Consider the following 27,375-nt stretch of genomic DNA (forward strand, 5'->3'; position numbering starts at 1 on the left):
TTGATTTAAATTGTTAAGTCTTTCTGGCATCTCTTAGAATTTTGATTACTGTTCACTAATGAGTTTTTGTTTTGAGGATCGAACTCGTTGCCTGATTGTAGCGTAAGAGGACCCTGGGGAGGTGCTCCTCCAAGCGGTGTGAAGCCCCTGGCCTCACAGGTGCTCACTTTGATAACAAGGTAGATACAGGCTGCTTGAGTGGGTACTGTTTTTTTTTTTTTTTTGAGTGGATACTTTTAAGGGTTTTCTGGCAAGTACTGGTACTGTCTAGGCATCAGAGACAAGGATATACGCCTTCAGGGACCCGACAGACTTGTGAGAAAGATAGTCAGCAGCAGTGTTATATGGTGCCTCATGCTGGCAAGACAAAGAAGTGGGGAAGAAGACAGAGGAGTGGCTAGTGTAGATTCAGGTGATTGAGGACGGTCTCTGGTAAGGTTAGATTGGAGGTTTGAAACAAGACCTAAGCCACTTGGAGGACTGAGGCAGAAATGTTAAAAGGAAAAAAAAAAAACTGTGGTTGGGCTGAGTGCTTGAAGTCAGGTGAAAATAAAGAGCCTAGAGCTTGGGTTTTGTCTTGGAAACATGGAAAGTCATGTAAGGGTTCTGGGCAGGCCAGCGCTCCACAGTGCTTCAGAAAAGCCCTGAGCAGGTGGGGAGTGGGTGGGTTGGGTATACAGTGTGTGAATAGAGGCAAAGAGACCAGGAAGACCAAGCTGCATCAGTGTTCAGCTAAAAAGTAAAGTCCTCTGTTTAGAATGACTTATTTCTTTTAAAATTTTAATTGTATAAATTTTATTTTTGATAATTTTTACATATTTGATTAGTGTGTGAAGGGTCAAGGGTTAGCAGAAAGTGGGTAAGACTATTATTTTCACATTCTCTTCTTTCCTGTATCTGGGGGAAGGGAGCAGATAAGGGGAGAAGCCACACCCAGACTTCTTAGAAGCTCTGTTCTCGTTTTGGAAGAAATAAAACATGGGTTAATGGTCTGATTATGTTAGCATTGGCTCTCAGCAGATAGCTTCAGATCACATAAGGTGGGCTGGAGGGAGGAGTGTATCAACTGACACCTGTGGCTGTGCACTCCCACCCGCTGAATCTTAGCAATATACTCTGCCCAGATTGTTTGGGCAAAATCTGCATTTCACATGTGATCTTGGCTGTTTCTGCCCCTGTGGTTCATCCCGCCATTGACTCATTGCGAATGTGTTGTAAGAGCCAGGGATGTCGCCGTGAATGAGAGAGCCCTTCCTCTCAAGGAACTTGTGAGCACATAGCAGTTTCAGATGCCATGGAGAGGTTTCAAAAAAGATTTCTCCAATGAAGAGGCATTTGTTCACAAATTGTAACTATGAAATAGATTTGAGTAAATAATTTCCCATTTTTATCTCAGTCTTTTTCTTCAAAGAACATAAAAGGTATTGAGTGTAATGAAAATTATAGCTATTTCTGGAGTTAAAAACATAACCTATTTTTAAGAAGTGATTTCATTTTTTTTTGGCTTTAATGTCACAGCTCTCTCAAGACTAAAATACTTCATAATCATACATTTATTTCATAATAAAATTGTCTCTCCCACTGGACAGTCAGTTCCATGACAGAGAACCCATTTGTTGTTGCACACCATGGTATCTCCAATACACAATCCAGGTCCTGGCACGTAGATACTGAACTAAATGTTTATTGACAGTGAGTGAATGAATGAATGAAGTTGTATAATTTACCAAAGCTAGTAGGCAGGTCACCTTTTCTGCTTCACACTCAACAGAGAAGAAACTGGGATGTAATATAGTTCAAAGGAATTTTCCCAAGGTCATTCCATCAATGTTTTGATGTAAATTTATGTGGTAGTGGTTGTCAGCACAGAATAACGTACCCAGCAAAACTTTCTTTGTCTCTGAAAATGAAGTAGAATTCTTCCACAGTAAAGAAAAGCTCAAAGAATATGCCTCTTCCAAACCTGCCCTACAAATGGTGTTAAAGATGTTCTATTGACAGAGAAAATGGCACCTAGGAAAACCAAAGGCAAATGTGAACAACGGCCCAGTAAAATAACAACAGAAGACTAAATCAATGAGCAACCCATTGCTAAAATGTCAGGACCAAATTACCACCTATTCATATTAACCCTGAATGTAAAAGGCTTAAACGCATCAATCAGATATCCTAGATTAGTAAACTGGATTAAAAAGAAACCCATCGAGCTGTTGCCTACAGGACACACATCTCACCAACAAAGATGAGCAGAAACTGTATCTCATGGGTTTTGATATTTTTGTTTTTCTTTTCATTTCTTCTAAACAGTTTTCTCATTAGATTCTTCACTGACTCATAGGTCATACAGTAGTGTCATTTTCTTCAAGAAGGTTCTTGATTTTCTTTTCTGCAGTAACACATTAGTCATTCAGTAGCATGTTATTTAACTTCATGGTGTTGTAAATTTCTATTTTTCTTCCTGTTGTTGATTTTGTTTTGTGGCTTTTCGTTTAAGGGGATGCGCAGTAACTGTGTCATGGAGACTGTCATATCCAGATGTGAGGATACAATGTAGTATGCATCTCTACTTCCAGATCAAAGATGGACTCCCAATGAAGCTGTTAACTCTATGTTGATAATCAGATGCTGGACAGTCTGCCTGCAATGATGGACATATGATTGTTTATGAAGAACTATGCTATTTTAATAATAGAGGGGAAATCGGTGAGGGGGTGAGGGGTATGGAGAAGTAGGGTCAGGGAAATCCCAGAACCTATGGAACTATATCATAGAATGTTAATAAAAGGAAAAAAATGAAAAACAAATAAATAAAAGTACTTTGGATGGTTTTCAGCATTGCAAGATTCCGGCACAGTGGGTATGCAGTAACTAAAGAAAATGGACTGTATTTTTAACATTTTAGCCAAACTTTGAAGATGGTTTTCTCATTCACTGTGCATCTCATTTTCACAGCATGCGACCAGTTGAAATACTTCTGTAAATACAAAGCCATTGTTCTGGCTTAAAGGGATAACTGAAATAAGATGTTGTAAATCTTTAAAGACATTTACACTTTCGTTGTTGTTTTATGTAGATCGTTTTTAAAAAAAGGCTGCATGCTAATTTTTTTTTTTTTAATGGAGAAAAATTACAGCACTCTGAATTGCAGCCTGAGCAGCCTGGCCTCAGTGCCTCGGTAGTGCTGGGAGATCTTTTTAGCTATCACCCGTTATCCTTCACTGTAGACTTGGATTTTTGTCGTTCCTGCTGATGTGACACTTGATCCACATGCACTTCCTATCTCTGGTGTTTTGGTGCTGGGCCTCCTTAAGATCCCTATTGTGGGTTTGTGAGCTGGGATTGAGGGAGAGATGAAGACACTGGCTTTTAAGGGTTTCAGATTCACTCAGGTAAGCTACCTGCACCCTGAACCAGGTCAGTGATGAAGTCGGGCCACTGGGAAAGAATCTGGGCTGAGTCTTAACGTACGTGTGTGTGTGTGTGTGTGTGTGTGTGTGTGTGTGTGTGCAAATGCCTGAGGCTGGTGAGCCAGGAGTTTATTTGGAAGATCAACAAGGAAGCACCAGGACTGAAGAGCATTTCAAGTTTGGGGAAGAAGTTAAGAGAATGAGGGGTAGAGGACTCCAGATTGCGACTGCATCCTAAAGGTGGATGCCTGAGGCTGGCTATGAGGCCTGTAAGGCGTGCTTTGGCCCGGCCTCAGAGGCAGAAGGGGCTGCCGGAACCATGCGCGCTCAGTGTTTGTGCTTATTGCTGTGAATTCTGTTCCTCTGAGTCAATGACACGTCCTGGACAAGAGGCAGTGGACACCATTGGCAAAGTTAAAAGAGAAGTACTTGTTAGTTCACAGCAATCCCACACAGTGATTCCAGGAACTTGGCTTTAGTTCTTGGACGTAACAGGGAATTTGTAAGGCTAGTGGGATCCAACAGGAGAATGTGGTTCCTGTTGCAATCTTAGTGATGTCGTATGTGGTTTGAGAACCAAATTTGTGGAATGGATTTGAATAAGTAAAAACCAATAGTGAGCCTGGATGATTTCGTGTAGATTTTACCACCTGGTAAGAGATGACAGGGAAAATGTTTCAGTAGAAAAAATGAGAGTGTGTAACCAGACTGAATGCTTGCAGTGTGGAGCTGAAGCAAAGGAGGCTCTGGGGCAGGTGGAGGTGGTGAGGGACAAAAGGGGAGCTGGTGTGAACTGAATTGATCATAGCGGAAATGGGGAGGAACTGGGAAGTGGTTTCTGAAAGGCATTAGGGCTTGGGAGATAATTGAGCATGAAGGATGTATATAGCAGTGATAAGCACCGGCAAGTGGGTGTTTCGTATGGAAACCTCTCTTATATGTTGCACCTAGCACATGATCCGTGCATACATTTTGCACAGCCGAGCATTGCCTCATCCAAAAATCCAAAATCCAGATTGCCCCCAAATCAGAAACTTCTTGAAAGAGGAAGAGTCCCCATGTGACCTCTGGTCACGATCAGTGTATGCAGGTACACTAAAATGGCTTATACATTCCCTCAAGCCATGTGTGCAAAGTGTATACGAAGCGTGAGTGGATTTCATATTTGGATTTGTGTCCTGCCACCAGGATTTTTCATATGTATTTGCAAAACAAATATCTGAAGCACTTCTAGTGCCAGGCGTTTCAAATATTCTAGTTTCTCAAATCCAGTGGCTCTTTGGGTTCTCTACCTTAGAAGCAGCTTGACCCTACCAAATCTTCTCCTGTATGCTTAAGTCCCTTACGAAGACATCTGAATATGGGGTCTTTGGGTTAGTTGTTTCTTACAAATGGAACCCACTACACATGTCTGAACATGCTGCCAACATCCTTATTTCTTTTCTTCATATCCTGAGATAATTGTTTAACTGCTGTCCCATGTTTCCTGGAAAAAAAAAAAGGTATAATTTTAAAAAATCCATTCTGTTGACCAAGGAGATTGTTTTCTGACTTTGGCTGTTGTCAGTGGCCATCTCCGTGCCTGTTGCTGTGCAGACACGGGCATTTGCCTGGCATTGGTGTCTAGGAGAGCCAGCCTGTGTGCAGCGGTGGGTCCTGGTTGCCCATGTTGTGTGCGCTGCTGACTCGTACTCCCAAGAGCAACGGTCAGTTCTGCAGTCGAGTCCCCACTGGGCGCTTAGACAAAGTGATGGGCAGGACTGATATTATTGCTCCAGCTTTTGTTTCTCAGTCACTTGTCATGTAAGATTTCAGCATGGGTATTTCTGCGTTGAAGTGCTTGTTATTTCCTTTAGCCAATCTTCATTTGGTTTTCCTTTCCTAGTTTTATAAAGGAATTTGATGAATATGCTGAATTTTCAGCCTTCATTTCCTGCGGGTATTAATATGCAAATGTATTGTGGTTTATCACTGTCTTCCTTTAGCTGGTCTTTCCCATATGTGGAAGTGTTGACCCTGCAGCTGCATGGGAGTGCTGCAAGAGGCTGCTGGTGTGGACTGGCTCAGCTCTGGCTGGTGCAGTCACTTGGGGAGTGAACCAGCGTGTGGAAGATCTTTATCTCTGTCTCTCATTCTCTATGAATCTGACTTCCCGATAAAAATAAATAAATCTTTAACAAAAAAAAATAATGATTTGTAATGCATGAACACAGTTTTATGTGGTCATATCTGTAGCTCTATTAAAAATATATACTTTAATTCCTTTTATCTTAAACCTTCCCTAAACATTTGTCTGAATTTGTATACAATTTTTTTTAAGTTTTTATTTAATTGGAAAGGAAGATTTACAGAGAAAAAGATCTTCTGTCCACGGTTTGCTCCTCAAATGGCCACTGTGGCTGGAGCTGGGCTGATCAGAAGCCAGGAACTGGGCCCAATGTGATAGTCTAGCAGCTAAAGTCCTAGCCTCTCATGCACTGGGACGCTGTATGGAGGCTGGTTTTAATCCCAGTGGACCCACTTCCCATGTAGCTCCCTGCTTGTGGCTTGGGAAAGCAGTCGAGGACAGCCCAATGCCTTAGGACCCTGAACCCGCAAGGGAGACCCGGAAGAGGCTCTGGTTTCCTGTCATTGTATCGGCGTAGCTGTGTCTGTTATGGCCACTTGGGAAGTGAATCAGTGGATGGAGGATCCTCCTCTTTGTCTCTCCTCATCTTTGATTTTCCAAAAAAGAAATCTTTTTTTTTAAAAAAAGGAAGAGGCCAAGAATTTCTTTCAAGTCTGCAGCATGGTTGCAAAGTCCCAAGGCTTTGGGCCATACTCTACTGCTTTTCCTGGTCACAAGCAGGAAGCTGAATGGGAAGTGGAGCTGATCAGACCCAAACCAGCACCTGTATGGAATCCCGCTGCTTGCAGGGGGAGGATTAACAAAGTGAGCCCTTGTGCTGGGTCCTGTACATAATCTTTTAAAAATGTAAACTGTGGTCTTTCTGTTTTGATTGAATGGGCATTGGTGATCTAAAAATGAAATTAGTCCTAAGTTGACAGCTTTTCTTAGTGTATTCTGTGGAGCATTCCCCGGCTCATATTGAGTTGATAAGCTCACGTGGGGCCTCACTTGAGTGCCTTCTGGAGCCTGGCTGCCAGATTTGACTCCTGTCTCTGCCGTCTCCTGGCAGTGTGCCTTTCCCTGACTCTGATCCCATTTCTTCATGCAGTAGAGGTAATAGCAGTATCAGAGTGTTGTTGGGAGGCTCAGATGCCATGCAGCCTCCGAGGTCCTTACTGTTTTGTTGTGGGGTTGTGTGACGACAAGCACTGGGTAAACGGCTTGGTGTAAGCACACTGGGGTTCTATTGTATGTATTTATTGTGTGATTGAGGGAACATTTCATGGAGAAGTAGAGTCTCACTTTCGGAGGGGCTTTAGAGATTGTCTGAATTAAGTTGACCTCTCGATTTGAAAGAACTCCAGCTGCCGAGTCTGAGTCTGTTCGTGCTGTGGTTCTGAAGCAGTTGCTTTTGCCTTGGCAGGTGCGTGTTGATATTTGTGGGAGAACAGATTAGATGAGTGATGGAACAGAGCTGCCTCATCTGAGGAGCTGTTACGTCAGTGTGTGACGGCAGGTTTGGCTTACTCTTCCCTCAGGGATTAACTAATAATTTTGTAAAGATATTCATTCAGCTTAACTTGATTTTTCCCCAAATGTAATTGCAAGTTTCAGATGCAAAAGTGAGTATGCTTCTTGTTCATTATCAGTAATTCTTAACATTGATACTTTTGGTTCTGGTAAAATACTAAATAGACCTTAGAATATTTTTAAAATGGAGTCATTCTAAAATAATTCTCTGTTACTGTGTTTTTGTTTTTAGAGCTTTTTGACAACTACATGCAACAAGATGCCCATGAATTCTTAAATTACCTGCTAAATACAATTGCTGACATTTTACAAGAAGAGAGAAAGCAGGAAAAACAAAATGGTCGCTTACCTAATGGTAATATTGACAGTGAAAATAACAACAGCACACCAGACCCGACGTGGGTTCATGAGATTTTTCAGGGAACATTAACTAACGAAACCAGATGTCTTACTTGTGAAACTGTAAGTATGTCAGACAGTTTTGTCTGGAAAGCATGCACTCCATTGTATTAAAAGTTGTGCTTTGAGGATGAGTGTGTGGGTGATGAACATTTGACAGTCCTTAGATATAGAAGGAATGTTAAAGATGGGCTGCTCAGTGGATGTGTAATTTTCTGTTACGCTGCTGATGGACAGAATTTCTGGGGTGATCAAATGGTAATTACTTGTAGTTTAAAGCAGTTTAATTTTCAGCTAAGAAGGCCATAGACTGTGCTGTGGAAGTGATGTCTTAGTTTAAGCGTGCAGAACACTTGCAGGTCAGGGAGGTGCGGCTGTGTGTCTCTGAGAAATGTACTGTTAAATGATTGCATTGTGCAAACAGAGTTCTCTTCTGATAAACCTGGATGGCTAGTCACTTGACATGGCCAAGGGTATGGCTAGGAGAACACAGCACACACTCTTTTATAGTAAGCATTTTTATAAAATAGAAGTGATACACTTAAAAAAAAAAAAGAGAGAGTAGAATAAGAAACAGTAACTCAGTATCCGGTTAATACTGACTGATTTTGCAGTTCTGTGTGCTCCATGAACTGTGCTGCACTTTATCTGTGAAGGTGTTTCCACTGGCATCACCACATGAGTAATGTTGTGGATGATAGGAACGTTCCGGCTCCAGTGCAGTCTCCTGGGACCACTGTCTTACATGTGGTCCATTGTTGAACAAAACACCGTTACATGGTGCATGACGAAGTTATTTTTCCTTTTCCTCCAGTTCCACTCAGGTTCCATTTGCAGCCTTGGTGGAGACTGCCAAGGGCTGTCGCAGGTGGTTGTGGCCTGGGGATTGAAAGAGTGGAAAGGGAGCGTTTTTTTTTTTTTTTATTAATGTGCTTTGTAAGAGGTAGCTACTGATCCTTCTGCCTGGATTATATGATCTTCTCTTATCATCTGCAATAATATGTAAGATGGCTTCCCCAGAACTGAGAGTATGAATTGGGGATGCATCCTCAGAATCTTCAATTGTCAGTGTGCCGCTACAGTGCGTAGAGATGGTGATGGTCCCCATTCTGTTATCACACCTGGGTGCAACCCTGACTTTTTCAGGGTGAATACATATTTCTGTTTTCAGTAATGTATAGATGTCTAAGTACCAACTGGGCCACACAGAGGACAGGGAGAGGGTGGTAGAGGATGAATAAGTCACAAGTCTGATTTTCAGGGTGTTTGCAAACAGGTGGAGCCTGGCCTGGCCAGCAAGTAGTCAGGCAGTGCCAGTGCAGCATGTGAAGGTGTGGGTGAGGACAGGATGCCGGGCAAGCCAGAAGTCAGGCCTGCTCCAGGGGGCGTGGGAGCACTCAGGTAGGCCAGGACTGTGTTTCCTGGAAGGGCTGGCTCTCGTACCACCTAGTGGTGCTCTTTTCTGCCCTGTGAGGGTTCCTTCTCCATCTTGTTCCTTATCTTCGCTTTTTCTGTATATTCTTAAATGTGGGTGGGTGTGTCTTTCGGTGTAGATTTCTCTCCCTTGCATGGGGGAATGAGGTTCACATTCCATTTTCTTACCACTGTGCAGAAGGAAGTCCCATGCTCATGTCTCCAGCCCCACATTGTGCCTGAGGTTTGGCCTGGCACCTGCTAACCCAGCCACGGCATCAGGACTTGAGTCGAGCAGCAACCAGACACATTCACAAGCTGCTTTTCCTAGTGAAGTTGCGTCCCACTAGACACGTCGGCATCAGCACAACTGCATATGTGACAAAGTAGCTGCTGTCCACGTGATTCACTGCCTCTGAGTCAGTGCTTTTCGGTTATCATGAAAGTGAGCATTTCAAATGTAGCCGCAATGTCTGAGAACTTTGCTTAAAAGAAGAAATGCTTACTTATTTGAAATGGCAGAGTGACAAAGATCTTCCATCTGTTGTTCCCTGCCTGAGTGACTGCATGGGCCAGGAACTCCGTCCGAGTCACACCCACGTGGCATAGCAAGGACTCAGGTTTGAGCCATCACCACTGCTTCCCCAGGTGCATGAACTGGAGCCCAGGCTCAGAAGCTGGGGCTAAACCTGTGCTCTGGTAATGAGATACTGATGTCCCAAACAGTGGTAGACTCATTCCCGATGCCACAGTGCTTGCCCTGAACACTTCATTTGGAGAAATCTAACGACAGTCCTAGAAGCAGCAGTTTCATCTTTACTCCTGTTTTCTCTGACACAGAAGCTCTTGGCTGCTCTGACTGCGGGCCATCTCTGCCATGCTTTGCTGCAAACCTGGCCATGCGTTTTTGTCCATACAGCCTGGGCTCTCTCCTCTCTTGGATCTGGCTTGTTTTTCTTTTCACTGGCTGTTCAAGGCCCAGGCAGTCGTGTGGAATTACTGTGCCTTTTTACGGTTCCGTGGAATGACCTGTCATGTGGCAGTTAGAGCATAAGGTTAGCTTAATGGAGAAATGAAGCAGAAGCAGAATCTCACTCAGAACTTGTATAAGCAGTAAAAACATGTGCCATACCCGCCCGCGTTCCCGCATACCTGTGTGCGTGTGTACTGTATAGACCGCATTATACCCTGTGACAGTGCAGCACTAGAACAGGAACACCACGGAGCACCTGAGCGGGGGGTCCAGCTCCTGCTGTGTGGAAGGAAGCAGGCTCTTGGTGGGAACAATAAGGAACGTTTGCTTCTCAACTTGTCTCCCCTATTCCTTGTGTGAAACAAGATGACTTACCCATAAATGAAAGTGGGCTTAACTGGTATGTTTGGGGGAAGAGCTAGATTATGACCTCTAGCAGTCACACCAGCATCGCGTCTTTTGCTGGGTGTCCTCAGTCAGCCTTGCTGTGTTTTTCAGAAGCAGTGTGTCTGACATAGGTGATTTTGTACAGTAAAGTAGCACTGAGATTTTTACAAAGAAATGCAATAGCACGGCACGCTTGCTCTGTCAGGGAGCATCCCTCCATGTGTGCCTGGGTGTTCTCCCTCTGCGCAGGCTGGGGTTATTTCCTCAGTAACCTTTTGGGTCATCCAAGTCAAGTACATTTTTCTTTTGAAATTGTGGGGAAAATTATTTGCACTGGAATGGAAAGCAATTCATTCTGCCAGCGTGGAGCCATTGTTTTCTGATATTTGAAAAAAATCAAAGATAATTCCCTGTTTTTACAGATAAGCAGCAAAGATGAAGATTTTTTAGATCTTTCTGTTGACGTGGAACAAAACACATCAATTACTCACTGCCTAAGGTGTGTGTATATACAGCTACTTCTTTGTGGAATTTTAAGGTTATTGTGGTTTAGAGTATTTTAAAATGAACTCATGAATTTTGGGCATAGTCAGGATAACTTTATTTTGGATTTTGCACAGGGGTTTTAGCAACACGGAAACCCTATGCAGTGAATATAAATATTACTGTGAAGAGTGTCGCAGCAAGCAGGAAGCACACAAACGGTAAGCTAGTAGTTTTTAAAATTACTCTTTTTATTTTAGTGATCCTTTGTTAGTAGATGTTGATGGTGGACTTTTCTAATTGAAAGGGCTCTATGAAAATTCACACTCAGTAACTATTCATGATTAACTATTGTAACTGGGGCCAGCATTGTGGTGTACTAGGTTAAACCACCACCTATGGTGCTGGCATCTCAGGCTGGAGTGCTAGTTTGAGTTCTATCTGTTCTGCTTCCAATCCAGGTCCCTGCTAAGCCTGGGGAAGCAGAAGGTGGCTCAAGTCCTTGGGCCCATGCCACCACGTGGGAGACACAAATGGAATTCCCAGCTTCTGGCTTTAGCCTCGCCCAGCTCTGGATGTTAGGATCATTTGGGAATTGAACCAGTGCATGGGTGTTTCTCTGTTTCCCCTCACTTCTCTCCCTTTTCTCTGCTTAACTCTGCCTTTCAAGTAAAAAACAAAACAAACGAACAAACAAAACAACAAAAGCTACTCCAGTAATATTCTACTTGATGTCTTTGTTACAAAAGCTGTGTCCCCATTGCGCGTCTGGTGATCATGTAATAAACCAGTACCGATCTTGCTGCTTCCTGGTTCCATGGGCTTTTCACTTGGAGAGGAGTAGAAAGTGCTTCGTTCCTGCTTTTCCTACAAAGGACATCGTGAAGGCCCAGGTTTTGTGTGAGACATTGGGATCATCATCACTGTTATTTCATGTTTTATTTTGAAACCGTCTCAACTGGAGTTTTTTTTTTTTAATTAGTTTTCATTTTATTTGAAAGACAGCTTCAATTTATAGGTTCGCTCCCTCTGCCTGTGACAGCTAGGGCAGGGTCAGGCAAAAGGCGGGGGCCTGGAACTCCATCAGCGTCTCTCACGTGAGTATTAGGGACCCAAGCCCTGGAGTCATCACTCGGCCTGTTGGGGTGCATGTTAGCAGGAAGCAGAGCTGGGAGCTGCTACCTGGCACCCTGATGAGCAATGAGCAATATGGACGTTTCATACAGCACCTCAGATGCTGTGTGAGCTGCCCCCTACACTGCAAGAATCCTTTCCAGACTATTGGAAAACAAAACACTGACCCCGAGTCCCCATGACCTTTGGATTTTTCAGTGGATGTTTTGTACCTTTGTGCTGTTGCTGTCTTAGGTGTATTCTGATGTCACCAGATGTCTCAGCGATTTCCTTACAGAACAATAATCTAGTCCAGAATTACACACTGCATTTCGTAATTCCTATCTCTCTAGTTTTCTCCCATTTTGAGCTGTTCCAGTCTTTTCCTAACTTCGGTAATTTTGCCTCTCTTGAAAGTCACAGGTTTTGTAGAATATCCCTTATTTGGCATTGTCTCATGTTCTTATGATAGGATTCGATTAGAGTCGGGTTGTTTATCTTGGATAGGGATCATACAGAAGTGATGTTCTGTTTTTCTCGTTATATCCCTAAGTGGCATGTGACTTTGATTGGGCCCATGCATTAGGACATCTTCCAGAGCAGCCCTGGAATTGGTGATTTCCCACAGGGACTCAGCTTAGCAAATAGTTGTAATCACCACTAAGATTTATTGCAGGGACGAAACCAAGTACAGTCAGCGATGAGGAAAGCTTCACAATGTCACTGAATTCCTCCAGCACTAAACTGACCACACCGGGGTTTTTACGGGAGGCGGGTCGTGTAAGAGCTCTGTGCCCTAGCATGCACCCACGTTCTGTACTCCTAGAAAGAAAGCAAGTGTTCAGTACAAACCTTGGTGCTTGTTCAGGTAAGCTAGGCACAGTGGACCCCCAGCCATCCTTACTGCTGAGGAACGGACACCCCCATCCAAGGTTCCAGATGCCTAGTGAAGCACTCTGGCCTCCAGCAGCCTTTTCTAAGGGTTTTCTGTGCATAAAGTACTGGTGCTGTTATTGTTGAACACTTGGTTAATCTTAGGTCTCCCAGAGTTCCCTATGTTGAGCAATGATTTTCCTCACTTTAATTTAGAATTATTTTATTTGCTGATATTTTGTGTGAAGGTATTTTGAGATTGTAAGTATACCATTCATTGAACTTTTTCTTGTTCTGTAAGATTAAGTCAGTGTTAACTTAAGGACTCATATTCAGTGGGTTGCCGTCTATTACCATTGTAGCTTTTCATGATCAGAATTGGCCCCAGGTAAGCCATTAGGAGTCCCTCAAGTTCATAGCCATGTGTGATGTATCCAGTCATCATTTTTAAATTTGTGGCACCAGACATTCTAGGCTCATTTTGTACTTTCCTTGCAGTGACCATGACACATAGATATGTAAATAAACACGCACAGACATCTGTTTGTATTTCTCTATCTGTCCAGCGAAAATCATGAGTTCACAGTGGCAGTACTTAGGATTCATTTTGCTGTCTCACCTTTAATGTTGTAATTTTTTTCTCTGACAGTACATATAGGCTCTTTTCTTACTTCGTTAGTGCACCTGCAGGTGTCAGTCCTACTCCCTCTGCCTTCCTCCCTCTTCATCCTCACTCACTTGGGCTTCTCCCTCCCTTGCCTGTAGATGCATCTGTCTGCTGTGTTTCCATCTTGTGTTTGAACTAAAGTATCCATAAAGGGAAGTGGAAGAGCTGAGGTTTATAAATTACTGTATTTTTGTTTTGGTTTCAACCACATACACATCTGTTAGGAAAGAAGCTTTTTTGGTAATGGACACACAGAGTCCAAACAGATTACTCACTGTTCCCTTCCGTCAGTGCAAGGACGATGGAGCAGCCTGGCTGAGTGTGGTCAGAGGCAGTAGGGCTGGATGTAGTGGGCTCATCCTGAAAGATGCCGTGCAGAGTACCTAATATGGTTGTTTAGGGAAGAGAGCGAGGGACAGAGGAGCCGACTGCGTGGCTGCACCAGGGGACCCAGTGGTGACCACAAACTGCCCTTCATGCACGATCAGGGTTACACATTTGTGAGCTTTTAGGATGAAACGTATTGTTTAATACTGGCTTTTCTGTTTTTTTAACAGAGAAATATAAATGTTCTTTGTAAATGAGCTGGAAGTTTTGAATATGAGAATACTTCAGAAAGTGCATGGAAAATTAAGCTTAGGGAATTATGGGAGTTTTCCTGCACATGTGCTGGTTTTTCATTCTGCATATTTCCATGAACTTCTTGTATGAATGTGTATATTTCAGTTAAGTCCTATGAGAGCATTGCTCGTATTTTGTGTATAGCCAAGATTTTATGTTTTACATATATGTATTTGCATATAATTCCTGAGGTGATATGAAGTGTTTAATAAGGAAAATATACTTTTTCATAATTTTTTAAAGACTTGTCTATTTTTATGGCAAAGTCAGATATTATACAGAGAGGAAGATCTTCCATCTGTTGATTCACTCCCCAAGTGACTGTAATGGCCAGAGCTGAGCCACTCTGAAGCCAGGAGTCAGGAGCTTCCTCCAGGTCTCCCACGTGGGTGCAGGGTCCCAAGACTTTGGGCAGGGAGCTGGCTGGGAAGTGGAGCTGCCGAGATTAGAACCGGTGCCCATTTGGAATCCTAGCACATCCAAGGAGAGGACTTTAGTCATTAGGTCATCACGCCAGGCCCTCCATCATCCTTTTTTTTTTTTTTTAATTTATTTTTATTGGAAAGTCAGATATAAAGAGAGGAGGAGCGACAGAGAGGAAGATCTTTCGTCCAATGATTCTCTCCCTAAGCAGCTGCAGCGGCTGGAGCTGAGCCGATCCAAAGCCAGGAGCCCGGAACCTCTTCTGGGTCTCCCACATGGGTGCAGGGTCCCAAGGCTTTGGACCGTCCTCAACTGTTTTTCAAGGCCACAAGCACAGAGCTGGATGGGAAGCAGGGCTGCTGGAACTAGAACCGATGCCCATATGGGATCCTGGTGTGTGCAGGGTGAGGACTTTAGCCACTAGGCTACTGTGCTGGGCTCTCCATCATTCTTAAGAAGTACCTGATAGTATTGTCGATGTGTGGTGTATTTGCCAGGCTTCCAAATCCAATAATTTGGACTTTGTCACAGCTCCTAGATAGTGTTTTGATGGACGCTTTTATATGTGTAATAGTGTGCCTCCATTTTAGATATTGTTTATGGGATTTTTTGTAGCATACATTTAATGTAACTTCTAAACAGTTATCTACACTTTTGATAACTTGCCTTTGGAATACTAGACAGGTCTTCTAATCTTATGGGGTTTCTTTTTTTTTCTTAGGCCCCTACCGCCTCTAAAATTTCATAGTGACTAGTTTCAGAAGTTTGTCTTGAAAATACAGCTCATTGTTGTGCCTATAGAAACAAATACCAGGTTTCAATCTGGAAAGCTTTGGGTGTTACACAAACCACATGACCATCTCAATGGATGCAGAGAAAGCGTCTTCTGCTAATAAAAACCTTTGAGTAAACCAGAAGTAGCAGGACATTCCCTCAGCGTGATAAAATCCACCTATGAAAAGCCTGCAGCTGGCTTCATATTCCGTGTGAAAAACTGACAGGAGCATGTGTGTCAAATCTTCCTGCTTGTATTTAATATATTATTGGAAATACTAACCAGAGTAATTAGGTAAGAACATGAAGTTATAAGCACTCGAACTGAACAGGAAGAAGCAAATTTGTCTTTCTTCACAGATGGCATGATCTTATAGTTAGAAATTCCTATAGATGTTACCCAAGAGGAAGAAACACTGTAGCACTAACTGTTGGAACCAGCCTCGTGACACAAATTACGACGGTCATGTATGATACCAGCATCCGATAGCAGTTGCTTGTATGTTCAGTCCACTGAGGAACGTTTGAGGCGGCTTCCACAGCTCAGCTGTTGTGAATAATGCTGCAGTGAATATACAGGCACAAATACCTCTTCAACGTCCTGTATTTAATTCCTCGGCACATACACCAAGAAGGAGGAATGCTAGATCACTTAATGATTTTATTAGTAATTTTTCAGGGAACCCACATTGGTTTCCATAGCAACTCGACCATGTACCGTTTCACATTCCTTCCAGCACTTGTCGTTGGGGTTTTGCTCATTTCTTTTCCTGGAGAGTGGACACACACACACACACACACACACACACACACACACACACACACACACACGAAGCAGTTCACTGTTTTACATTCAGCCTTTCCAGTAGTTTGCTCACACGTCGATGCCTTGTACAGGCAGGCCTGCCGAGTTGTGTCCACTGGAGTTCAGGGAGGATAGAACTTGGTGCAGGGGGATGTGCCAGCCTCCGGGAGGGTTAAGACTGCAGGTGGAAGCAGAGTGAGGCCTGGGAGAGCTGTGATGAGTGTGTGCCGACGGCCGTCTCTGAAGTCTGTTGACTGGAGCTGAGTTTCCTGCCTTCATCTCCTCCTCCCTGTCGCTTCTCTTGACTCTCCTTCGTTCTGCATGCTCCTGAGCCCACTCCAGGGCCCAGTCCCATCTTCAGGTATTGAAGGAGTCCCATGCAGTGCTAAATGACTCAGTGTCATGTCACATGGCTACATGTTCCAGTGGGAGGAGCTGCCCTACATGGAGTGATTCCGAACCTGCTGGTACCTGCCGTCAACGCCTTGCCTTTTACTCCAGTTTCAGAACTGGATCCATATCTTACTCCCACGGAGCCGGTTCCTGCCAGTGGTAACTGTGGTGTTGTGGCAGCCATAGGAGCTTGCCAATAGTCAGCACTTGCAGCCACCCATGCACACACACCCTAAGTGTTCTGACCGAGTGGCATTTCTGGTTAGTTAAGCCCTTTCTTCTGTTGACCCGTTGACAGCTTCCTGCTCCTTGGCCTGCTCCTCAGAGACTGCTTGGCACCACCTTCTTTGGGCCCCATGAGTAGCTGTCACCTGTCTTTCACTTGCAGCACATGGTGGAGGTGAGGGACTGCTGTCTAAATGGTCTCCCTTTGCTTACATCTCTCTGAAGCGTCTAGTGTCCTCCTTGCAGCTGGCTCCCACGGTAATGTGCCTTATGAATGTCAGTTTAAAGGAGTATGAAATTCAGTCCTTAGAGAGTTGTATGTCTGTCCCTTTGCCACGTGTCTGTTCTAACAGGATGTTAGGAGCAGGTTGTTCAGTGCTTGTGACTGGGGTGTTAGGTTCAGCTGTGGCCAAGCTTGCAAATCAGTGCCCAGACTTTATCTATGGACCTCCTTGCATGGCCTGCAGTTTCTGGCAGTTCTTTGGGGAAAAGGACAGACACCACTTTGGTTCTGTCATGGTGGCATCCTTTGTGACTGCTGAGTGGCTGGTGCTCCTGGTAGGGGCGGTGCCACCAGAGGTGGTGTTCCTTCTGCCCCAGTGTGCTCTGCAGTATTTAAGTTCAGATACCAATACCTGCCGGCTCCATGTAGGACTCCGCTGTGGCCACTGGAGAAAGACGTTTCTGGGAGTTTCTTAAGAGCCACTGCAGTCCTTGCCTAGTGACTCACAAGTGCTGAGGGGGGTATAAAAGACCAGCTGCCTTTCCATGGTTGAGATAAAGCTGAGCTGAAATTCATAGTTCAAGTTTTCTGAGTCTGCTGAAGGTCAGCTCTCCTACACTCTAGCTGTTCTCGATTTTTAAAAAATAGTTTACTTGAAGACAAATTGTTATTTGTTAAAATAATGATAGTGTGACCAGGAGCTCCCTAATGTAACCTCTCTTCAAGGAAGGCCAACGTTTTTGTATCCTTTGGTATATTGATATCATTGATATTTTGGACAAAAACTTCTTTTTTCATTCTTCTGCAAAATCTACATAAGAAATCTCACTTACATGTATATCCTAGCAGATTGCTCTTTTCCTGAATGATTTCAGTATGAGGACAACTTTGGAAGCAAGACTCTCATCAACTTTAAAATATGGCTTTACATCAACTTGTGTCTTGATAAGCTTGTATTCATCCCCATCGGCGCTTGGGTTTTGTGGTGGGCCAATGATTTGCCTCCGAAAACTCTGCTTTGTGTGTTGTCTAATCAAATGTACTTTATACGCTACCATTTAAATCTTTGCTCTCTGGGCACACACACACACACACACACACACACACACGGCTGCTCCTGAGGCTGACCTCTGCTCATGCTTAATTTCTAAAAGTACAGTTTTCCTAATTCTGAGACCAACTTTATTCTCTCTGTTCTTCTAAACCATAACAGTTACACTGATGCTTTTTGACTAGTGCCAGAAGTTTGTCTTCTGCACCTGCATTTTCAGTGAGAATTTTCAAAATATACTTTGCTATTCTGTAAAAATTTCATGTTAGTAATTCTGCATGGGCTTAGTTGAAAATCTGGTGTTCATGGGCCCGGCACGATGGCTCAGTGGTTAAGGGCCTCGCTTTGCACGCCCGGGATCCCATATGTGCGCCGGTTCTATCCCGGCAGCCCCGCTTCCCTTCCAGCTCCCTGCCTGTGACCCAGGAAAACAGTCGAGGACAGCCCAAAGCTTTGGGACCCTGCACCTGCGTGGGAGACCCGGAAGAGGCTCCTGGCTTCGGATAGGCATAGCATCGGCCCCTTGCGCTCACTTGGGGAGTGAATTATCGGACGAAAGATCTTCCTCTCTGTCTACCCGCCTTTCCAATAAAAATAAAATAAATCTTTAAAAAAAAAAAGAAAATCTGGTGTTCAGTAAAGTTGAATTATTAAATATATAAATAATAGCTTTATTCTTAGAAAATTTATTTATTTGAGAGGGTGAGACAAAGAAAGAGATCTTTAATTCGCTGTTTGATTCCTCGAACGTTCTTAACAGCTAGATGTGGCCTTTGCTGAAGCCAGGGGCCTGGAACTCCATCGAGGTCTCCCATGTTGGACGGCAGAGGCCCAGACCCTTGGCCTGTCTTCCACTGCTTTCCCAGACCACTACCTGGGATCTGGGTACCAGCTTAACCCATTGCATCATTGTGCTGGCCCGACTGCCTTTTTTTTTTTTTTTTAATTATTTATCAGGTGGGCAGATGTACAGAGAGAAGGAAAGAAAGATCTTCCATTTGCTGGTTTACTCCCTAAATGGCCACAACAGCTGCAGCTGGGCTGATTCAAAGCCAGGAGCCAGGATTTTCTTCTCAGTGTCCCATGCAGGTGCAGGATTCTAAGGCTTTGAGCCATCCTCTACTGCTCTCCCAGGCCCCAAGCAGGTAAATGGATGGGAAGTGGAGCAGCTGGGACGTGAGACGCCCATATGGGATCCTGGTGCTTGCAGGTGGAGGATTAGCCAATTGAGCTATCATGCAGGCCCCTTGACTTTTTTAACATGAGAATTTCACAATGCCCCGTAGAAACTTTCATCAGCATTATTTGAAGTTTTCATAGTTTTTTCATCTTTGTATTTGTGATTCATCTCAACATTTTTCTGTTGTTGGATAGTTAGGATTTTTTAAGCAGTGTAATATAGCTTTAGAAGTAAATTTTCTCAAAAATGCTGTCTCTGAGATGGTGCATTTAACGTGGATTTGTAGAAATGGGATTACTGAGGCAAAGGCACAGTGGTTCTTCACTCACGTTGCTGAATTGCTCTCCAGAAATGGCTCTATGCCTTCCTCTGGTTCCTCTTTCTCATAGGCCAGGCTAACTGCACTGTGAACATTTCCGCAGGAGTAAGCTGCCCACCGCATCTCCAATCTATGGACTGCAGGCTTTGCATCAGGATGCAAAGTGACTTTCGTTTTCACTTTATTAGTGGCAGTATCTTAGTACACCTTATTGTTGTATTCAGGGAAGTGTTTTTGTTTCACTAAAACCATGTGAAAATCAGTTCTGCTGCCTGTGGTAGATACCTTCCATGTGCCAGGTATTACTGCAGGTTGGTGGAGCAGCAAAAACAAAGGGGTCACTGCCTGCTAGACTTCAGCGTATAGAAGAGCCATGGTCACGTGGTCACCTCGGCACTGTCCTGTGGCAGAAGCTCAGCACCCTGCAAGGAGCCTATCAAGTGCTGGCTGAGGGCTTAGGAGGGTGGTGCATTTGCACTGAGCCGTAAGGGAAGGTGAGACTTTGTTTTAGGAGGAATAAAAGTTCAGGGGCACTCCCGGGGGCGGCGGCACTTCTGGGTAATATGCAGGGGAGCCTGTGCCCCACAGGGAAATCCATAACTCCGTAACTTCCAGCTCATTCCATCCTCTTTCTAGGATATATATAGCCAGGGTTAGTTCTTTCTTTGGGGGAGAGGAGAAGGTATCATTATCATTATTTCCCTGTCAGATTTTAACCACTGAACAGGTATCAGTTGGGAGTCTACCTGCTAGGACAGAGTAGCCGCCCCCAGGCTGTTATTTCTTCTCTCTGATGAACATCCTTAATTGAGTGGCCTTTAATGATCTTGTTTCAGTTTCCTGTTGTCTGCATTACATAGGTTGATATATAGGTTTATAGAAAAGTGGATTTCAGTCTACACTCACATCTACAGGCATTAGCAATTTCATGGAACCCATTGTTTCCTCTGCCACCACTTAACCTCCCATGCATTTAACCTTGGCAGGAAGGATCTGTGTGAGAAAAGTTAAGATTTTTAATGAAGAACTAATACCTTTTTCTGAGAATACTGAATGCTGTGTCACACTGAGTGATGGGTTTGGTTGGTCTAATGATATTCACAATGTTGATTTTACCCATGTAAAAATTACTTGGAAGGGTAGACTGCCCGCCCCCCTGTGGTTACCGGGTTGCTTGATCAGGTGTGTCAGTGATTTATGGCACTGCTTGGGATGCCTGCATGTCACAGTAGAGTGACTAGGTCCCAGGCCTGGGTCCAACTTCCTCCTTCTGTAAGCTCCCCAGGAGGCAGCAGGTGATGGTTCAAGTTGTTGGGACTCTTACCCAAGGCAGATCCAATTTGAATTCCTGGCTTCCAGTTTCTGCCTAGGCTAGCTCTGTCTGTCGCTGGCATTTGGAAAGTAAACCATTGGTTTGGAAGAGCTCTTTCTCTTTATCTCTGCCTTTCAAATAGTAATTCTTTTAAAAAGTTGACTTTTAAAACATTGAAAGATGCCATTTGGGTGCCCACAACCCACTTCAGAATTACCCGAGTTCAGGTCCCAGCTTCACTCCTGATTCCGGCATCCTGCTAATGTGCGTGTCCTAAGGTAACACTTGGGTGTCTGACACCGACATTGAAGACGCCGACTGAGTTCTCGGCTCCTGGCTCTGGGCTGGCCCAGCCTCGGCTATTGGGAACGTGGGGAGAGCCAGTGGATGAGTCCATTCCTATGTATTCTGTCTGTCGTCCGCTCACCTGCTGTCCCTCTTCTCCCTTCTTCTCTCCTTCCTCCCTTTCTACCTCCCTCCTTCTCAAACAAAAGTAATAATTGGTGGAAATATGTAAAAGTAAACAGTGTTGGGTTATTAAAAGTGGTGATTATGAGATATATTTCCTAAAATGTGGTATTTCTTTTTTAGAACACAGTGTAGAGATGTGCCGTGCCTCTGGTGACTTTTTTTGGTCTTTTTTTTTTTTTTTTCGTAGGATGAAAGTTAAAAAACTGCCCATGATTTTAGCCCTACACCTAAAGAGATTTAAGTATATGGATCAACTTCATCGATACACCAAACTTTCTTATCGGGTAGTTTTTCCTTTAGAACTTCGTCTGTTCAACACGTCGGGCGATGCAACCAATCCTGACAGGATGTACGACCTTGTCGCTGTTGTGGTTCACTGTGGCAGGTACGTGTGACCTTGGGACCTGCTGTGGTTCCTGGGTTCACGGGGCCAGTGCACACGCCAGGGGTGTTTACTGATGATTCACATGGCAAACTTTTAGGAAAGAAAGCTTTTCATTCCTGATTTTTCACTTTATATCATTGCTTCCTTCAAGTGTTACATATTAAAGTATGACTGCCTCGATTTGTACTTACCTTGTTTAAATGTGACTCTGAGTACTAGATTCGAGTTTCTAGAACTTTCAGGTCTGCTGCTTTTCCTTTCCTTTGTGTGTGGGGGAGGGGATAGTGGGAAAAAATGATGCTTAGATGGATTTTATGATTTTATGCCCAATCAGTCATTTCTGAAATTAGCTTCATGTATTTGTTACTGATTATTATGAGCACGTTTAGACCAACGCTTCAGGGATCAGCTTTCTGACTCAGCTGCTGTGTCTGTTTCCCGTTGACCCGGTGTAACGTGCTATCTCCTCCTCACCCTCCTCACACGCTCTGCGTGGCTTCTCTGCATGAACACCTGTGTTGATCTTAATGGAGAAAGTAACTCAGAACATTCTCAAATTGTTGCCGTGTTGGGCAGTGTGACTTCATGTGTCATTTCCTGGGCAAGCATCAGCTTAAAATAATCATATAATGTTAAGTATTTTACTGTATTGTTGGCATTGAGTGGGAGATGTGAATCCCTTTACCGTACTACTCCTCGACAGCAGTACCACTGTGACCTCACCGCCTAGGGCTGCCTCTGCCTTCACACACAGGCTTGGTGCGGCTTGCTCACCCTCAGTCCCTGCTTTGTATGTGTTGGTCAGTTTTTATGTGTTTTCCTTATAAGAGCAAGTGTCATTTAAATAGCAAATCAGTTGTTCTTAAGACAGTATTTTAAAATATTTTCCCATTTTTAAATTGTATCAGATTTATTTGCAGATATGTTTCATATGCCGCGAGAACATGCTTGTTCTGCATCCCAAAGCCTGGCAAATAGGAAATTTATAGCAACATGTTTGCTGAGTCTAAGTGTTACCCTGTAAGCCTGTGTCAGACCTTCTGCTCCATAGTGAAGCACCTGCCCTACATCCTCTGCTATGGTACTAGATGTCCTCTGCAGGCCCCAGCGAACTGCCCCCCATGTGCACCGGGGCGTACCGTCTGCTGCACCTTCTTCAACAACGGAGGAGGCAGAGTTCTGACACGCACAGATCCTACAATTTTCCCCGTGGTTGGAGTTCTGAGTCCAGGGTCTTTTTGAGGAGTGTCCCCAAAAAACCTCACCAGAGGTGACCCCAGAACTAACTCTTGTGTGTGCCAACCAGTATGGGGTCTGGCTCAGTCCCGTCCTTCACATCAGCCTGCACACACACACACTGGTGGTTGCAGTTGTTGGGTCAGTTCTGTTTCCAGCCCCATCTCTTACGCAAATCAACAGATGCGGCAGCCCAGCCCAACTGCCCACCACATATCCGGCCCTCATATACACCACTGGGAACTGTGGCATGGTCAGAGTGGCCCCCAGTCACCCCCAGCAGGCCTGCCCCCAGCCATGGTTCCTGCGCCTGACCGTATGTACAGCAGACTGGTCCAGTGTGTCCTCCCCACAAAGTAAGCCCCCAGTCACTTCACACAGCAGTATGCACACGTTTGGGAGTGGACTCACTGGAGCATGTTTAGGGTTCAGAAGGTGAGTCGGCTTCCTTAGATGGCCACAGCCTGTCATCTCTCTTTGCATTACTTTATCAAGTTCACTTCTGTCTACTGTGTTTCTGTCTGGCCCTTTGCCACAGGATAGAGCTGCTCCATTTGTTTCGTCTTGCCCCCTCCCAGGTCTCAGCCCTCTCTCTCTACCTTCCTTCTCGCCATGCTTTGCTCTATTCCTCATACTTCCTGTGACTTCTCTTCCCTTCCTACCCTCTTCTCTTCAAGAAGACCCTTTAGCTCAGCCCTTCAAACCTTGAGAGAATGGACTTACTAACCCAGTAATGATGCCTTGTTAACAACAGAGGTGTCACTGCCCTCTGAAGTGAAAAAGTCCTCTTGTGTCACTCTAAGATGTTCATCTCACCTGTAGGATCGGATCAGAAAACTATGAGCCATTTTAGAAAGGGGCTTTATTCTGATATCTGGTACCTGCCTTTATTTGTTTGTTTTTTTTTTTTTAGTTTATTTTTATTGCAAAGTCAGATGTACAGAGAGGAGGAGAGACATAAAGATCTTCCGTCCAGTGATTCACTCCCCAAGTGACCACAATGGCTGGTGCTGTGCCAGTCCGAAGCCAGGATCCAGGACTTTCCTCCAGGTCTCCCACGTGGGTGCAGGGTCCCATGGCTCTGGACTGTCCTCGACTGCTTTCCAAGGCCACAGGCAGGGGGCTGGATGGGAAGCGGGGCTGTCGGGATTAGAACCGGTGCCCATTTGGGATCCCGGCATGTTCAAGGCAAGGACTTTAGCTGCTAGGCCACTGTCCTGGGCCCAGTACCTGTCTTTAAAATAGCACTTATCATAAAGAATTATTTGTGTTGGAAGTTATTTCATATTTTGTCCTATTATGGAATCAACAAAAATATATACATTAGCTTTTATTATCACATTCAAAGTGGCAGAGGTTCAATATCTTTGCTGTATCCTTGTGTAAACAACTCTTAGAGAAAAAACAGCCCTTAGTTATTCATGTATGTCCAGAGCTTTCAGTCGAGGTTTGTGATGGTGAGAGAGACTGAGGGAGGGTGAAAGCCAAGCCTGGTTCCAGACCAGTGTGTTCACGCGCTGTGCTGTTTTCAAGCATCACATTGCACAAGCTTTCCTGGGGCGGGGGAGGAGGGCCTGGGGACAACACTTTGTAAGGGAGGCAGGCTGAGAAATAGTTCAGTGTACATTATTTCGTAATTTTGTTCAGTGTCTTCTCCTGTGAAACTCCTCTTTCTTAACACACTAGAAAAATGCACTTTAATTTTTCACAGAAGCAAATTTGAAAAATCTCAAAAAATAATTTGAATGCTAATAAAAAAGACTACCGAATTTTGATAGCCTAGCTCCGTATAGGTAAAGCATTGTGGGGTGGGTGCCATGGCTCCGTTGGCTAATCCTCCACCTTATAGCACGACATCCCATATGGGCACTGGTTCATGTCCTGGCTGCTCCACTTCCCAGCCAGTCCCTGCTTGTGGCCTGGGAAAGCAGTTGAGGGTGTTTCTAAGCCTTGGGACCCTGCACTTGTGTGGGAGACCCGGAAGAAGATCCCGGCTCCTGGATGGGTTCGGTTCTGACCAAGGCAAGCATTTGGAGAATGACCAGCAGATGGAAGATCTTTTCTATGTCTCTCCTCTCTGTAAATTGGCCTTTGCAATAAAGATAAATCTTTAAGTCAAACATTGGTTGTATCTCTCAAAGTAGTGTGCTAATTATTTCATTTTAAACTTGACTGCTATTTCGGATTAGTGCAGCTTTATTTTGAAGGGAAGAAGAGATTAGAAGCATTTCATCTTTCATTTTCTCTATAGCATTTAATAGTTCGTGCGTGAGCATGAAAAATAGCATTAGGAAACCATGTGTGTTGTTAACTCGTCTTTATCTTGTTCTGCTTTGTTTTAGTGGTCCCAATCGAGGCCATTATATTGCAATAGTCAAGAGTCATGATTTCTGGTTGTTGTTCGATGACGACATTGTAGAAGTAAGTAGTTACTTTCTTTCTGTTTCTGTAATTGCGTTAGTTTTCTCAAAGTTTCTCATTTATATCTAGCTTATTGATGAATGTTAGGCAGATGCCCAGGTCTGTGGATTGTAGTCTTAATTCCTAGTTTTTTTTAAGTTTCTTGAGGTCAGGGCCTCCCGTTGGCCAAAGTAACTTTTGTACATCTGAAATGAACAACAGAAAACTTTCGACAATAGAGCTAGTTTTCTTTTTTCTTTTCGTTTTTTGAATGTATTAGTTTAAAAACCCACAAGTGAGCTTGTAACACACAATGGATAAAGTGGCCAAATGTTATTTTTGCATGTATGAACACCTGCCCTTCCTGTCCACCCCCATCCCCACTGCTGAGCGGCACCCAGGTCAGTGGCTGGGACGCCTCCATTCCTGCTCTAGGCTCTCATTCCTCCCCTGGCCTGTACCCCCAGCTCTTCTGCCCTCTTTTCCCATCCACCTCCCGAGAGCCCTGGGCTGTCATCACTGTAATTATTTTTGCCTATCCTTGAACATAAACAAGCTCATCAAATGTGACATTTTTTTTTCATTCGTTAGCATATTTATGAAGTTCATTCTAATTGCTTGCAGTACATCTTTTTTATTGCTTGATGACATTTGCTATATGGCTATGCCAAGTTAGAATTTTGCATCTGTGCCAATTGTTGATTATTATAAATAAAATTACCTCAATCGCCCTTTGACACAGCTTGGACGTTTGAAAATGGCCAAAAGGCCGACAGGTGGCAGTTTCCCATAGTTGAGCCTATCCTGGGAGTGGAATTGCTTAGCTTTGGAAGGTGCTGCTGAGCACTGTGCAGGTCTGTACCACTGCACGCGGCCCAGGCCTGTGCGAGAGCGCTCCTCACGCCCAACGTCACCGATCCTGACTCTTGTCCCTCTTTTCCATGTAAGCTGTCCTGCTTGTCGAGAGCTCACTGATGGACTAATGTGTATCTTTTGCCTCCCAGAAAATAGATGCACAAGCTATTGAAGAATTCTACGGGTTGACATCAGATATTTCCAAGAACTCTGAGTCTGGTTACATCCTTTTCTACCAGTCCCGGGACTGAGGGAAGCCGTGACGAAGAGACACTTCTGCCTCATTTCTTCTCTGGTTGTGTCGGAAAGGATCAAGCACTGATTTTTCAAGAAAAGAGAAATGCAGGAAGCTCAGGGGGCAGTAGCACACTTTGCACACGAATAAAGCAAAGACTGGATTCACAAGCCCTTCCTATCATGGTAGTTGATTTCTTTGCTCAGGTATCATGCTGTCCGTGCAGTTCATCCGACCAGGAAGTGAAATCAGAGATACCAGCTCCTCTCGTAAAACAGCCTTCCAGTTATCGACGCGCATTTTCTCTTTGTTAATTGCATCAGTAATGGTTTGGCGTCCTTGGGGGTGCGGCAGAAAGAATGGGGATCCGTGCTGGGTTGTGTGTTAGTTGAAGGAAGTGACGTGGAGCACACTGCATAGATTGGCCTGTGTCTTTTCAAACCTGAACCGGAAGTACTTTTGGGCCCAACACTTGCAGTTGCCTTCCTGGTGTACAAGCCTAACAGATACTAGAATCCAGTGTCAGGAAGACAAATATGTTTTGCTTCTCTGAAGAAGCTTATAATAATATACAGTATATGTATATGTAGGGAACAATTGGTCAAAAGTGGCTTTTTGTTTCCCCAAGGGGAAAGACTGGCTTTGTAATTATAATTTTTCCTTATTTATTTTACTTAAAACTGGTAGAGTCTAAGTATTGTACGAAGTGCCCATGATTCTGTCAGTAAATCTGAGCATAATTTTATTAGTTTTTGTCAGTTTAAGTAATCCTTTGTTTGTTTCTGTTTCTAAGCTGAATATTACATTGTATCTGAAACCTGTACAGTGAGAGGCAGTAAATATTATTTTCCAGGAGGAACTGATATCTCTGGCTAACTATTTTTTTTTAATATTATAGTTTATGTGTCAGTTATTTTATTCAGCTTTAATTTCAGTAAAATTAAAAAAAAAAAAACACAATTCCCTATAGTTGTTGGAATGACCCAAGAAACCCCAGTGCAGTGGTGGTACACTGATCATTAGCATCCTGAAATATTTTAATGTTTCAGGCTGAGACCTTGCTTGGAAAATTCATGCCATGACAGCTAGGTTATTTTCTAATGTAATTTTTT

General features: G+C 44.0%; 1 protein-coding gene across 1 annotated transcript in view; it reads left to right on the forward strand.

Annotated features, from left to right (window-relative positions):
* USP12 (ubiquitin specific peptidase 12) overlaps window positions 1-26,433 on the forward strand; it is an 81,795-nt gene extending 55,362 nt beyond the window's left edge. The window contains exons 4-9 of the mRNA XM_040979860.1: window positions 7,280-7,509; window positions 10,642-10,718; window positions 10,840-10,923; window positions 21,340-21,537; window positions 25,116-25,194; window positions 26,178-26,433. Coding sequence (XP_040835794.1) covers window positions 7,280-7,509; window positions 10,642-10,718; window positions 10,840-10,923; window positions 21,340-21,537; window positions 25,116-25,194; window positions 26,178-26,279 — 770 coding nt within the window. The 3' untranslated portion in view covers window positions 26,280-26,433. The remainder of the gene's footprint in view (window positions 1-7,279; window positions 7,510-10,641; window positions 10,719-10,839; window positions 10,924-21,339; window positions 21,538-25,115; window positions 25,195-26,177) is intronic.
* Window positions 26,434-27,375: the final 942 nt, after the last annotated feature.

This window comes from Ochotona curzoniae, unplaced genomic scaffold (genome assembly GCF_017591425.1).
Source record: "Ochotona curzoniae isolate NIBS_2020 unplaced genomic scaffold, NIBS_Ocur_1.0 contig_3332, whole genome shotgun sequence".
Taxonomy (NCBI): Eukaryota; Metazoa; Chordata; class Mammalia; order Lagomorpha; family Ochotonidae; genus Ochotona; species Ochotona curzoniae.